Source organism: Mirounga leonina, unplaced genomic scaffold, assembly GCF_011800145.1.
Source record: "Mirounga leonina isolate KUSES-001 unplaced genomic scaffold, KU_Mleo_1.0 Mir_101664, whole genome shotgun sequence".
Lineage (NCBI taxonomy): Eukaryota > Metazoa > Chordata > Mammalia > Carnivora > Phocidae > Mirounga > Mirounga leonina.
The window spans coordinates 16698832-16709633 of NW_023270175.1; the positions used below are offsets into that span (position 1 = coordinate 16698832).

General features: G+C 33.5%; 1 protein-coding gene across 1 annotated transcript; it reads left to right on the forward strand.

The window, feature by feature from the left end:
- Window positions 1-9928: 9928 nt before the first annotated feature.
- LOC118011469 (ATP synthase subunit g, mitochondrial-like) lies at window positions 9929-10240 on the forward strand. The gene is given in 1 exon segment (XM_035006299.1): window positions 9929-10240. A coding segment is annotated over 1 exon segment (312 nt).
- Window positions 10241-10802: the final 562 nt, after the last annotated feature.

The following is a 10802-nucleotide window of genomic DNA, read 5'->3' on the forward strand; positions in this document are numbered from 1 at the left end:
ATATTAGTATTATTTAAATATTTAGCACTCTGACAATCTGATTTGATAGAGCTACAGCATAGAGATTCTGACTAGTGCATTCCTATTTCAATGGCTTCCATCAAGATAATCTGGAGACCATTAAAAATGTACATGTCTGTTTCTGATTCTCTAATATACTGTTTCAATATGTTTGGGATGGGGATAGGGAATCTGTGTTTTTAAATAGCTTTCTCTTATTGGCTCCTCTATTTGACATCCTTATTCTCTGGGTTTCCTCAGAATGCAACTAGTTTTTTGTGCCTGATGTAAGCATTATGATTATCTGATGCTATTTTATTATCATTTATTTATTTTTCCTCTGGCTCTCAAGAAGATATATTGTATATATTTTATATATTGAAAATATATAAAATATATATTTATTGCACCAGATAACCTCTAGGAATCCAAATTTTCAAAATCTTAAAATTTAAAACAACAGGTATAGCACTGGCCTGAGTTCCTGAAAACTCTACATGGTGGCATGGCTTAATTTTTTGTTGTTGCTTGGACAAACAAGTATAACACTTAAAGATAAACAAAAAAGTACATTTAAATACAATTGAGCATCTACTGTGTGCCAGGAATTGTATTACTTTATATATGTTACCTTATTTAACCACCAGAGCATTTCTGGGATAGTTATAATACTCATTTTATGTTATGAGAAAACTCAAATTCATAGTGGTTAAGCCTTGCCCAGGTTACACAGCTTATAAGTGTTAGAGCTGAGATTCAACTGTATTTAAAACCAAATGTTTGTGGGGCACCTGGGTGGCTCAGTCAGTTAAGCGATCAACTCTTGGTTTCAGCTCAGGTCATGATCTCATGGGTCATGAGAGATTAAGCCCTGTGTTGGTCTCCACTCTCAGCAGGGAGTCTGCTTGAAGATTCTGTCTCTGTCCCTTCCCCCCTAAAATAAGTTAATCTTAAAAAAAAACAATGTATCACTCTCTTATGTCACTTCTTTTTTTTTTTTAAGATTTTATTTATTTGTCAGAGAGTGAGAGAGCATGAGTGGGGAAGAAGGGCAGAGGCAGAGGGAGAAGCAGGCTTCCCACTGAGCAGGGAGCCTGATGAGGGACTCAATCCCAGGACCCTGGGATCATGACCTGAGCCAAAGGCAGTCACTTAACCGACTGAGCCATGCAGGCATCCCTCTTATGTCACGTCTATGGTAGGTAATATGGAATGCTACATACTGTGGGTTCATGATGGTAACTGATAGCATGGTTTAAAATCAGAGTAAAAAAGTATATAGTGCTCCCACTTACTAAACAAGAGTAAAAATAAATGATTTGTTTGAACGTTAAACTTATTTATGAATCCACTGATCTTCAAAACCTATTGCAACTAAGGTTTCTTCTCCATAATTGTCCCACTACAAAAAGCTTAGGAAAGATGATCCTTTGATCATTTTATGAGGGTAGAGATTGTGTTCTTGCCATTGAGAAATGGATCAAACAGATAATAACCAGGTGTTAAAAATGAAAACACACAGCAAATGAAAACTCTGATTGAAATATTTTGAAATAAAAAAAGAACTTTAAAATCTATTAATAAACAATTACCGAAGAGCCAGAATTTAAATAGATCTTGTTAATTGTGTTTATCTCAGTATGAAGCCATGTCAGAAAGCTTAAAGCAAATGTATTTTGTTAAAAGTACTACTGGCACAGCAGGCCCTGAACATTAAAAAGAAAGCTTGTCATTATGGGGCTGCAAACAAGAAAGAAGACTAACACCAGTCTAAATCATTAATATTACATCTTAAACTTGAAATGCTGCATTGCAAAGCTATTTATGTCCAACAGAAGTCCCTAATACCATGCATTTGTCTTAATACTACTTGAATTCAGCATCTATAATCTGTTCAAAAATCAAATGAGTCACAACTTAGAGATTTGGCCTACTGGTCATATTCAGTGTGTGCTTGGGACTAATGTCAATATTAATTGATACAAAAATGATTTTCCCTTCAGATGGATTGATTGATGTCTATAGTCTAATAATAAAATGGAGCTCTATAATCTGAGAAGAATGAAAATAGTTGATAGGGTTTCTGGTTCAAGACAACAGGCAGCACACATTTTATAGCTCCTTTTGATCCTGAATAATAGTAATGAAGTACTAAAGATAGTAAACCTGTAAATTCATTGAAAATGAGAAAGGCATCAGAACACCAGAGCTCTGACACATATTCTGTAGGATGGAGGAAAGGTGAGACCATATTGATGAATAATCTACAATGGCCAAAACCACAGATCAGGGCATGCACACAATGCTTCAGGAGAGGTTAGAGCTGCTTTCACCAGAGGTGGAATGGGAATAAAATTAAAAACCAATGTGATTGATGGTCTACTACAGTTGTCTTCAAGGTTGTGTGTGCCCATATAAAGGGATACACAAGATGATTCTATGTGGTACACAGAAAAAAAATTAGTGTCCATTATACTTATTTTCTATCAAAAATAAATATATTATGCTTCTCAATATTTTATGAACAGATTGACAGTTGTTTTTGTATGTGATTTAGAAATATATATAATATATATTTTATATATTAAATATATTATTGGCAGGGGAAGGGTCGGGAAGGAGGAGGGCAGAAAAATATATATTATTAATTTAATAAATATAAATTCATATATATAATTACTGATAGTTGTCTTTTTTTTGCTTGAGGCTATAAAATAGGTGTGTGGGTCAGCAACAACACCTTATACTGGCCTTTACCTGCAGGCAAAGACCAAAGTGCTATTGCCTAAAGAAAGTATAATCTGCCAGAAAGGGGTTAGTGCTATTATTATGGTAGCTGATAACTCACAGAACCTTCCTTATTTTGATATACAGAAGAGTGACCGTGTGCCTGATTTCTGCCATAAACACTAAAATATAACCCAGTAGTTCAATGTTAGATCTGTCTTTCAGGAGGCCCATGAAAGAAAAAGATCTTAATAATGAGAGAAAAATTCCTTGAATAGTGCCTTATAATAATCAACATAGTGCTTCATTTGTACAGATGAATAGAAAACCAAGCATCATCAGATATTTGAGAAAAACTGGAAGCATAAAAGGAAGCACAACTAACCCTGGAAGAACCAGGGAAAATTTGGAAGAAAATAACCTTTAAAAATTATTCTAATTAATATTCTTGGGAGAATCAAAAAGATCACACATTCATAAAAAAAGAACAAGTGGCTTTAAGAAAATAGTAGTCAGGGGCGCCTGGGTGGCTCAGTTGGTTAAGCGACTGCCTTCGGCTCAGGTCATGATCCTGGAGTCCCGGGATCGAGTCCTGCATCAGGCTCCCTGCTCAGCAGGGAGTCTGCTTCTCCCTCTGACCCTCCCCCCCCTCATGTGCTTGCTCTCTCTCATTCTCTCTTTCTCAAATAAATAAATAAAATCTTTAAGAAAATAGTAGTCAGAAAACAAATGAAATTTAAATTTGAGTAAAGAGAAAGTTAATAGAATTCAAATTGAATGTAAAATAAATCGCAAAAATTGCAAAAATTGCAAAAATTATTAGATATCACATAGATTATCAATGTTTTATTGGCAAACAGTAAGAATCATACAACAGGGCCATTGGTAAATGAATATCCAGGAGACTATCTAGCAGAATTAAATGAGTTAAAAATTGAAGGAAGAGAAAAATTGATAAATACCATGACATGGTACGTGTTTCACAAGAAGATAATTTATATATCAAAATATTAGGGGAATCCTTTTAGAAAGCAAATGAAGCCTCCAAATATTTCTGCAAAAATTACCTTCTTTATTTTCATGTTGTGAAATTTAAATGCAAAATAAGAAATATAGTAGAATGTTATCTTATAATTTGGTTGGAAAAATTGATCTCTAATTTACCCCCTAAAAATCAATACTTCTTTCATTCATTGTTTATTATAAGATATTAATCTGTAGTTTTGATTAAAACATAAATGTTATTAAATATGATTAAATAAATTTATATTTTAATTTTCTCCAGGCAAGTTCTCAATAAAACTTTTACTTTCCGCTATTTTCATAACAATGAAATTTTGGTCTTGTTTTCAGTATTTTCACTTTAAGTACAATTTTTTAAAACATTGGTAATGAGGTCTTAGAATAGTATAATTTAGGAAGCTGGATGATCTTAGTCATAGGCAAATAAGGCATACATTTCTTATGTCAACCAGAAAGGAAAAAAAAAAAACTAACTTGTTATGCCAGGAAAAACAAGAAACTCTATAAGGATGTAATGATCCAAATATGAAGCAATCTAAAATGTGGCATGATTTTGAGGATTAAATGGAGTGTAAAGTAGAAGAATGCATTAGACTTTGATACTTGAAGCATCTTCCTTTAGCAGGCTATATCATTTTTTTTTGTAGATCTAGTCATACTACTTGGATCTACAGTGAAAATACACAATTATAATATTAAAAAGTATTAAATACATATTTATATAACCTTGACAACCTATAAAGATGGATATTTTAATTATATTTAAAGTATGGGATTTATGTTATAAATCTTGTCAATGTTAAAAAAAAAGTCATGTTAACTCAAGTTGAGATGTAAAGGGGAGGAAAATTATATTTTCTGTGAGTTAGTGGGGGAGTCAATGGCTATAATTTAAAATCAGTAAATGAAGAAATAAGGCTTTATAAAGATAATCAATAGAAGAATTATAAAAACAAATGTATCTAACACATATTGGAAAGATTGAAGAGAAAAGTCCTCTAATTGAGCTCAATTCTTCATATTTAAATAAATTAGGGGTATAAGCATATTACTTAGAGTTATTATGATAATCACCAAAATAACAAATGAAATAACTACTAAGTAGTAAGGCTGGTGATATGAAAATAAGGTGGATTTAAAAAAATATTTATAGCCTTCCATACATTTAAAATTTTATTTCCATGTACATGTGTTATATCTTTTTCTTCCTCACCCTCTAATTCCATCCTCCTGAAGTAACCAGTGGTAATAATTTGATGTGTACCTATTCATACCCTTCTAACTGCTTGTTCTTTCTTTTCTCTGTCTTTCTGTTTCTCTGTCTCTGTCTGTGCCTCTCTCACACACACATACAAGCACAGAAGCAGGGGTGCCTGGGTGGCTCAGATGGTTAAGCGTCTGCCTTCGGCTCAGGTCATGATCTCAGGGTCCTGGGATTGAGTTCCGCATCGGGCTCCTTGCTCAGCAGGGAGCCTACTTCTCCCTCTGCCTGCTGCTCCCCCTGCTTGTATTCTCAAGCTCTCTTGCTCTCTCTTTCTCTCTCTGGCAAATAAATAAAATCTTAAAAAAAAGAAAAACTTAAAAAAAAGCACAGAATTTATTTTTTGTTTTATTTTAATTCAACTGTTTATTTACCAGTTTTTTTTACTGTTTATTTACCAGTTTTAATACCTTCTATTTTCCTGTCTTGATTAAGAAGGTATTCCCTACTTTGTAGTAATGTATTTCTTAAGTTTTGGAAGATGCTTCTATTATTTTACTTGTTACCTTTAGATCTTTACTCCATCTGGAATTTATTTTTTATTATGTCAAGTAGTGAACTCTTTTTTCTCAAAGGAATAGTGAATTTTTCCAGCACCATTTATTAAATAAGCTATGCTTTATTACCTGAATTAAAATGACAACTTTGTCCTGTTTTAACTTAAATCTGAGATCTATTTAGACAGTTATGCTCCACAACTAATATATTTTTCTATTCTTATCCATCTGACTCAGAATAAGTTTATTTTCTAATATAGAAGGCCTTATATCAGTAATACTGAACTATTAATTTTAATATAATATTATTGGCATTTGATGATCTTTATTATTCCCTATAAATTTTTATATCATTTACTTCAATTCTAAAAATTTGGAATAGGTAAATTTATGTCTTCATTGAGATGTTCATGCTATTAACCATCCCTATGCAGGAAAATACTATTCATTCCCAATAGTTCTGGTGTTTTTATGTCTTTCTATAAGATTTGTTTATTAATTTAAATAATCTTTTTGAGATAATATTTACATACTATCAAATCTTTCCCTTTAAAAGTGTTTAATTCAGGGGCGCCTGGGTGGCTCAGTCAATTAAGCATCTGCTTTTGGCTCAGGTCATGATCCCAGGGTCCTGGGATCGAGACCCATATCAGGCTCCCTGCTCAGTGGGGAGTCTGCTTCTCCCTCTCCCCCCTGCTCCTCGTGCTCTCTCTTTCTCTCACTCTCTCTCAAATAAATAAATAAAATCTTTTTTAAAAGTGTTTAATTCAGAGGTTTTAGTACATTTATAAGAACATGCAACCATAGTCATTAATTACAAAAATATTTTTATCACTCCAAAAAGAAACCACATACCCATTAACCATCTCTCCCCATTTCTCTCTCCCCTCATCCTTCCCAACCACTAATCAAATTTCTGTCACTATGGATTTGCCTATTCTGGACATTTTATGTAAATTGAATCACATAATATGTGGTATTTTGAGACTGGCTTCTTCCACTTAGTGTAATGTTTTAAAAATCCATTCATATTGTAATATGTACCAGTACTCCATTTCTTTTTATTGCTGAGTGGTATTACATTTTGGGATATACCGTATATTATTTGTCCATTGTTCAGTTGGTGGACATTAAAACTGATTCCATTTTGGGGCCATTATTAGCAATTCTGCTATAAACATTCATGTACAAGTCTTTGTGTGGACATTTGTTTTCATTTCTATTGGGTATATACCTAGGAGTGGAAGTGCCAAGGCATAAGGTAACTCTATGTTTAAATTTTTGAGGACCTGCCAAACTGTTTTCCATAGAGACTGCTACATTTTATATTCCTACCAGCAATGTTTGAGAGTCTCAATTTTACCATATCTTTATCAACACTTATTATTATCTGTTCTATTTATCTGCCACCCTAGTGGATATGAGGTTGTAATATATGGTGCTTTTAATTAGCACTGCTCTGATAGCTAATGATGAGCATCTGTTCATTTTCTTAATTACCATTTATATGTACCTTCTTCAGAGAAATGAATATTTGAAAACTTTGCCTTTTTTAAAAATTAGATTGTAGACTTTTTATTGTTGAGTTAGTAGATTTTGTTATATATTCTGGATACTAAACCCTTATGAGATATATGATTTGCAGATAGTTCCTCAAATTATGATTTAAAATTTTTATTATTTTTGTGGATCTCTGCTTTTTGATTAGAATGTTTAATACATTCATATTTAATCTAAGTTCTGATAATTTAGAATTTGTGTCTGCAATTTTGCTCTTTGTTTTTTTATGTCTCAGGTTTTTTTCCTTCTATTTCTTTATTCTTACTTTGTGGTAAATGTGTATTTTCTAGTATATTATTTAATTCTTTTGTAATTTTAATAAATATTTGAGTTATTCTTTTAGCAGTTTTCCTGAGGATTACAACTAACATCTTAACTTAAAAACATGTACTTCAATGTAATGCCATCTTAATTTCAATTGTATATACAAATTGTATAGCTCTGTATATCTCTGTAACCATGTGCTAGTTTTCATGAGTTAGATCCTAATATCAACTCAGTTTCTTAATTATTGTTTTAAGCAGTTTTTAAAAATCAGACAAGAAAGAAATAATTATAATCCAATAATGCATTTAATATCATAGTTTATATTTTACTATATACTTACCATTACTAGTGCTATTGATGGATTGATTGGTTGATTAGGATTACTGTATAGTGTCTTTTTATTTCATCCCCAGGACTTTATCTTCTGGCAAAAAAATTGTTTTTATTTATTTGGGTGATATGTTAATTTCTCCTTCATTTTTGAGATATAGTTTTGCTAAGTATGGAATTCTTGGTCAACAATCTTTCATTTAGCACTTTAAATATGTCATCCCACAGCCCTCTGGCTTCCAAGGTTTTTGTTGGGAAATCAGTTGTAGATCTTATTAAGGTTTTCTTTTATGTGATGATTTACTTCAGTCTCGCTGTGTTTTATATCCTTTCTTTATATCTGGTTCTGAATTTTGAGTATGATGTACATAGTGTGGATCTCTTTGAGTTTATCTTACTTGGAAAGTTTTGAGATTTTTGGATATGTAACTTAATGTTTTTCATCAAACTTGGGAAATGTTTAGCCATTATTTTTTAAAAATATTCTTTGTGCCCATTCCTCTCTCCTCTCTGTTTGGGACTCCCACTATGTATATATTGGTATTCTTGATGGTGCCTCACAAGTTTCTGAGGCTCTGTTTACTTTCCTTAATTCTTATTTTCTTTCTGTTCATTGGAATGGATAGTTATAATAGTCCTATCCTCAAGATTACTGGTTCTTTCTTTGTCAGTTCAAATCTGCTGTGGAGTTCCTTTAGTAAATTTTTATTTCAATTATTGTACTTATGAGCTTCAGATTTTTTAATGACTTCTATATCTTTATTTGTAGTCTCTATTGAGATACTGTTCTCATACTTTTAGACATGATTTCCTTTAGTTCTTTGAACAAATTTTATTTTTTATTTTTTTTATTTTAATTTTTTTTTAAAGATTTTATTTATTTTTTAGAGAGTGAGCGAGAGGGAAACAGCATGAGAGGGGAGAGGGTCAGAGGGAGAAGCAGGCTCCCTGCTGAGCCGGGAGCCCGATGTGGGACTCGATCCCAGGACCCTGGGATCATGACCTGAGCCGAAGACAGACGCTTAACCATCTGAGCCACCCAGGCGCCCTGAACAAATTTTAATAGCTGATTTAGTCTTATCTATTAAATGAAATGTCTGGGCTTTTTCAGTGGAATATTCTATTGACAATTTTACTGTGTATAGACCGTTCATTTTTGTTTCTGTGCATGTTTCATAATCTTTGTTGATAATTGGACCTTTATATAATATAATGTGGCAATTCTAGAAATCAGAATTGACTTCCTTTACTCAGAATTTATTTTTGTTGTTGCTTCTTTAGTGACTCTCCTGTACTACATTTGTAAAGTCTCTGTTCTATGTCATATATGGCCACTGAAGTCTCTGCTTGGTTAGGGTAGCTGTCAGTGAATGATTGGAGAGATTTCCTTAAATACCTTTAACCAAAACATTTTCTAGCCTTTCATGAGGTGCTCTGTGTGCATGTTGAGGCTTGGTGTCAACATTCTGGCAAGCAATTGCCAACTCTGCCTTAGCCTTCCCTGATTGCTGTATAGAGCCTCCATTGGTCCACCATAGATGAGACAATAGGGCCTCTCAGATCTTCCTGAACATGTACATAGCCAGTGCAAACACTTGGCCTTCTCAATTTCCAGGAATATGTGGGATGTCTTCAAACCCCACAATTGATATCCTATTTGTCAACTTTTCCTTTTAAGTTTTTAGTCATAATCTTGTTTGTTCCAACAGTTATCACTGCCTCAGGAAGTAATTAAACAATTGTCACTGATTGTTTTTTATTGTTTTGATGTCCCAAGGGAAAGGTTGTTCCCAGTAAGCTCAGAGTCAGGTCAAACAAAAACATTCCCTGAGAGTGGGGATTTCTAAGTAACTGTCAGATGAATCTAATAATGACAGTTCTGTAGGGTGGAGTTTTAGGGTGCTCCAAACCTGATTTTCCCCCGCTAGTGCTGTTCAGCAGCTGGAGTTAATGCACTATGATTATTAGACTACAGGATTTCAAGGATACCATGGAGCTGAGGAGAAGAAAATGGGTATAGGGCAAGCAAAACTTACTGTTATTTCCAAGATTTAACCATTTTTCTTGAATAAATGCTCCTTGAATGGTTGGAAACATTTGGTTAATTTCCAGAGTGGGAGAAGATTATTTTAATAATTTTTACCACTGTTTTTATTGTTTTTGTGGAGGAGCTGACTCTCAGATGTCCTTACTCCACTATTCTAAAGTATTAGCCCTGTTCTATACAATTTAAAGATTTTTTTAGACTTTACATCCTGGAACTATGGCCCAGTTTGTCTGTAACCTTGTGGAGAAGGTCCCGGTGCTGGTGAATGCTGCTGGGACTTAAATGTAACCTTGACTGGCTACATTTTGACACTATGCCAAGGTTGAGCTGGTTCCTCCAACTCCTGCTGAGATCCCTACAGCTATTCAGAGCTTGAAAAAAATAGTCAAGTGTGCTCAAACCAGTAGCTTCAAAGGGCTCACAGTTAAGGGAGCTCTGCTGAATGGTTTGGTTGCCACTGAGGTGTGGATGAGGTTTTATGTTGGTGAAATCATAAGCAAGCGTGGTATCATTGGCTATAATGTTTGAAGACCAATCTTTAATATCTTTTTATATTTGGTTTATTATTTGAGTGTTCTTGGACCATGTGTGATCAGACTGGTATTTGCATAAAATAAGATAGTATATAAAAATCTTTTTTATATATTCTTATTATATTTATCTCTTGATATTTTATAATTTTGTTAACATTTAAAATAGGATGGATTGCTCACTTATAAATTATGAGAGATAGTAAAGAAAAAAAAAAACTTGCTTTTTGTTTATCCTGTACCCAGAAATCTTCCTAAATTACATCATCCATTTTGATAGTTTTTTTTTAATTTTTATTTATTTATTTGACAGAGAGAAAGACAGCGAGGGAGGGAACACAAGCAGGGGGAGCGGGAGAGGGAGAAGCAGGCTCCCGGCCGAGCAGGGAGCCCGATGTGGGGCTCGATTCCAGGACCCTAGGACCATGACCCGAGCCTAAGGCAGACGTTTAATGACTGAGCCACCCAGGTGCCCTTAATAGTTTTTTTTAAGTGGAATTTCATAGGTTTTCTAGATCAACAGTTAAGTCAACCACAAACAAAAAATTGTTTCTTGGTTT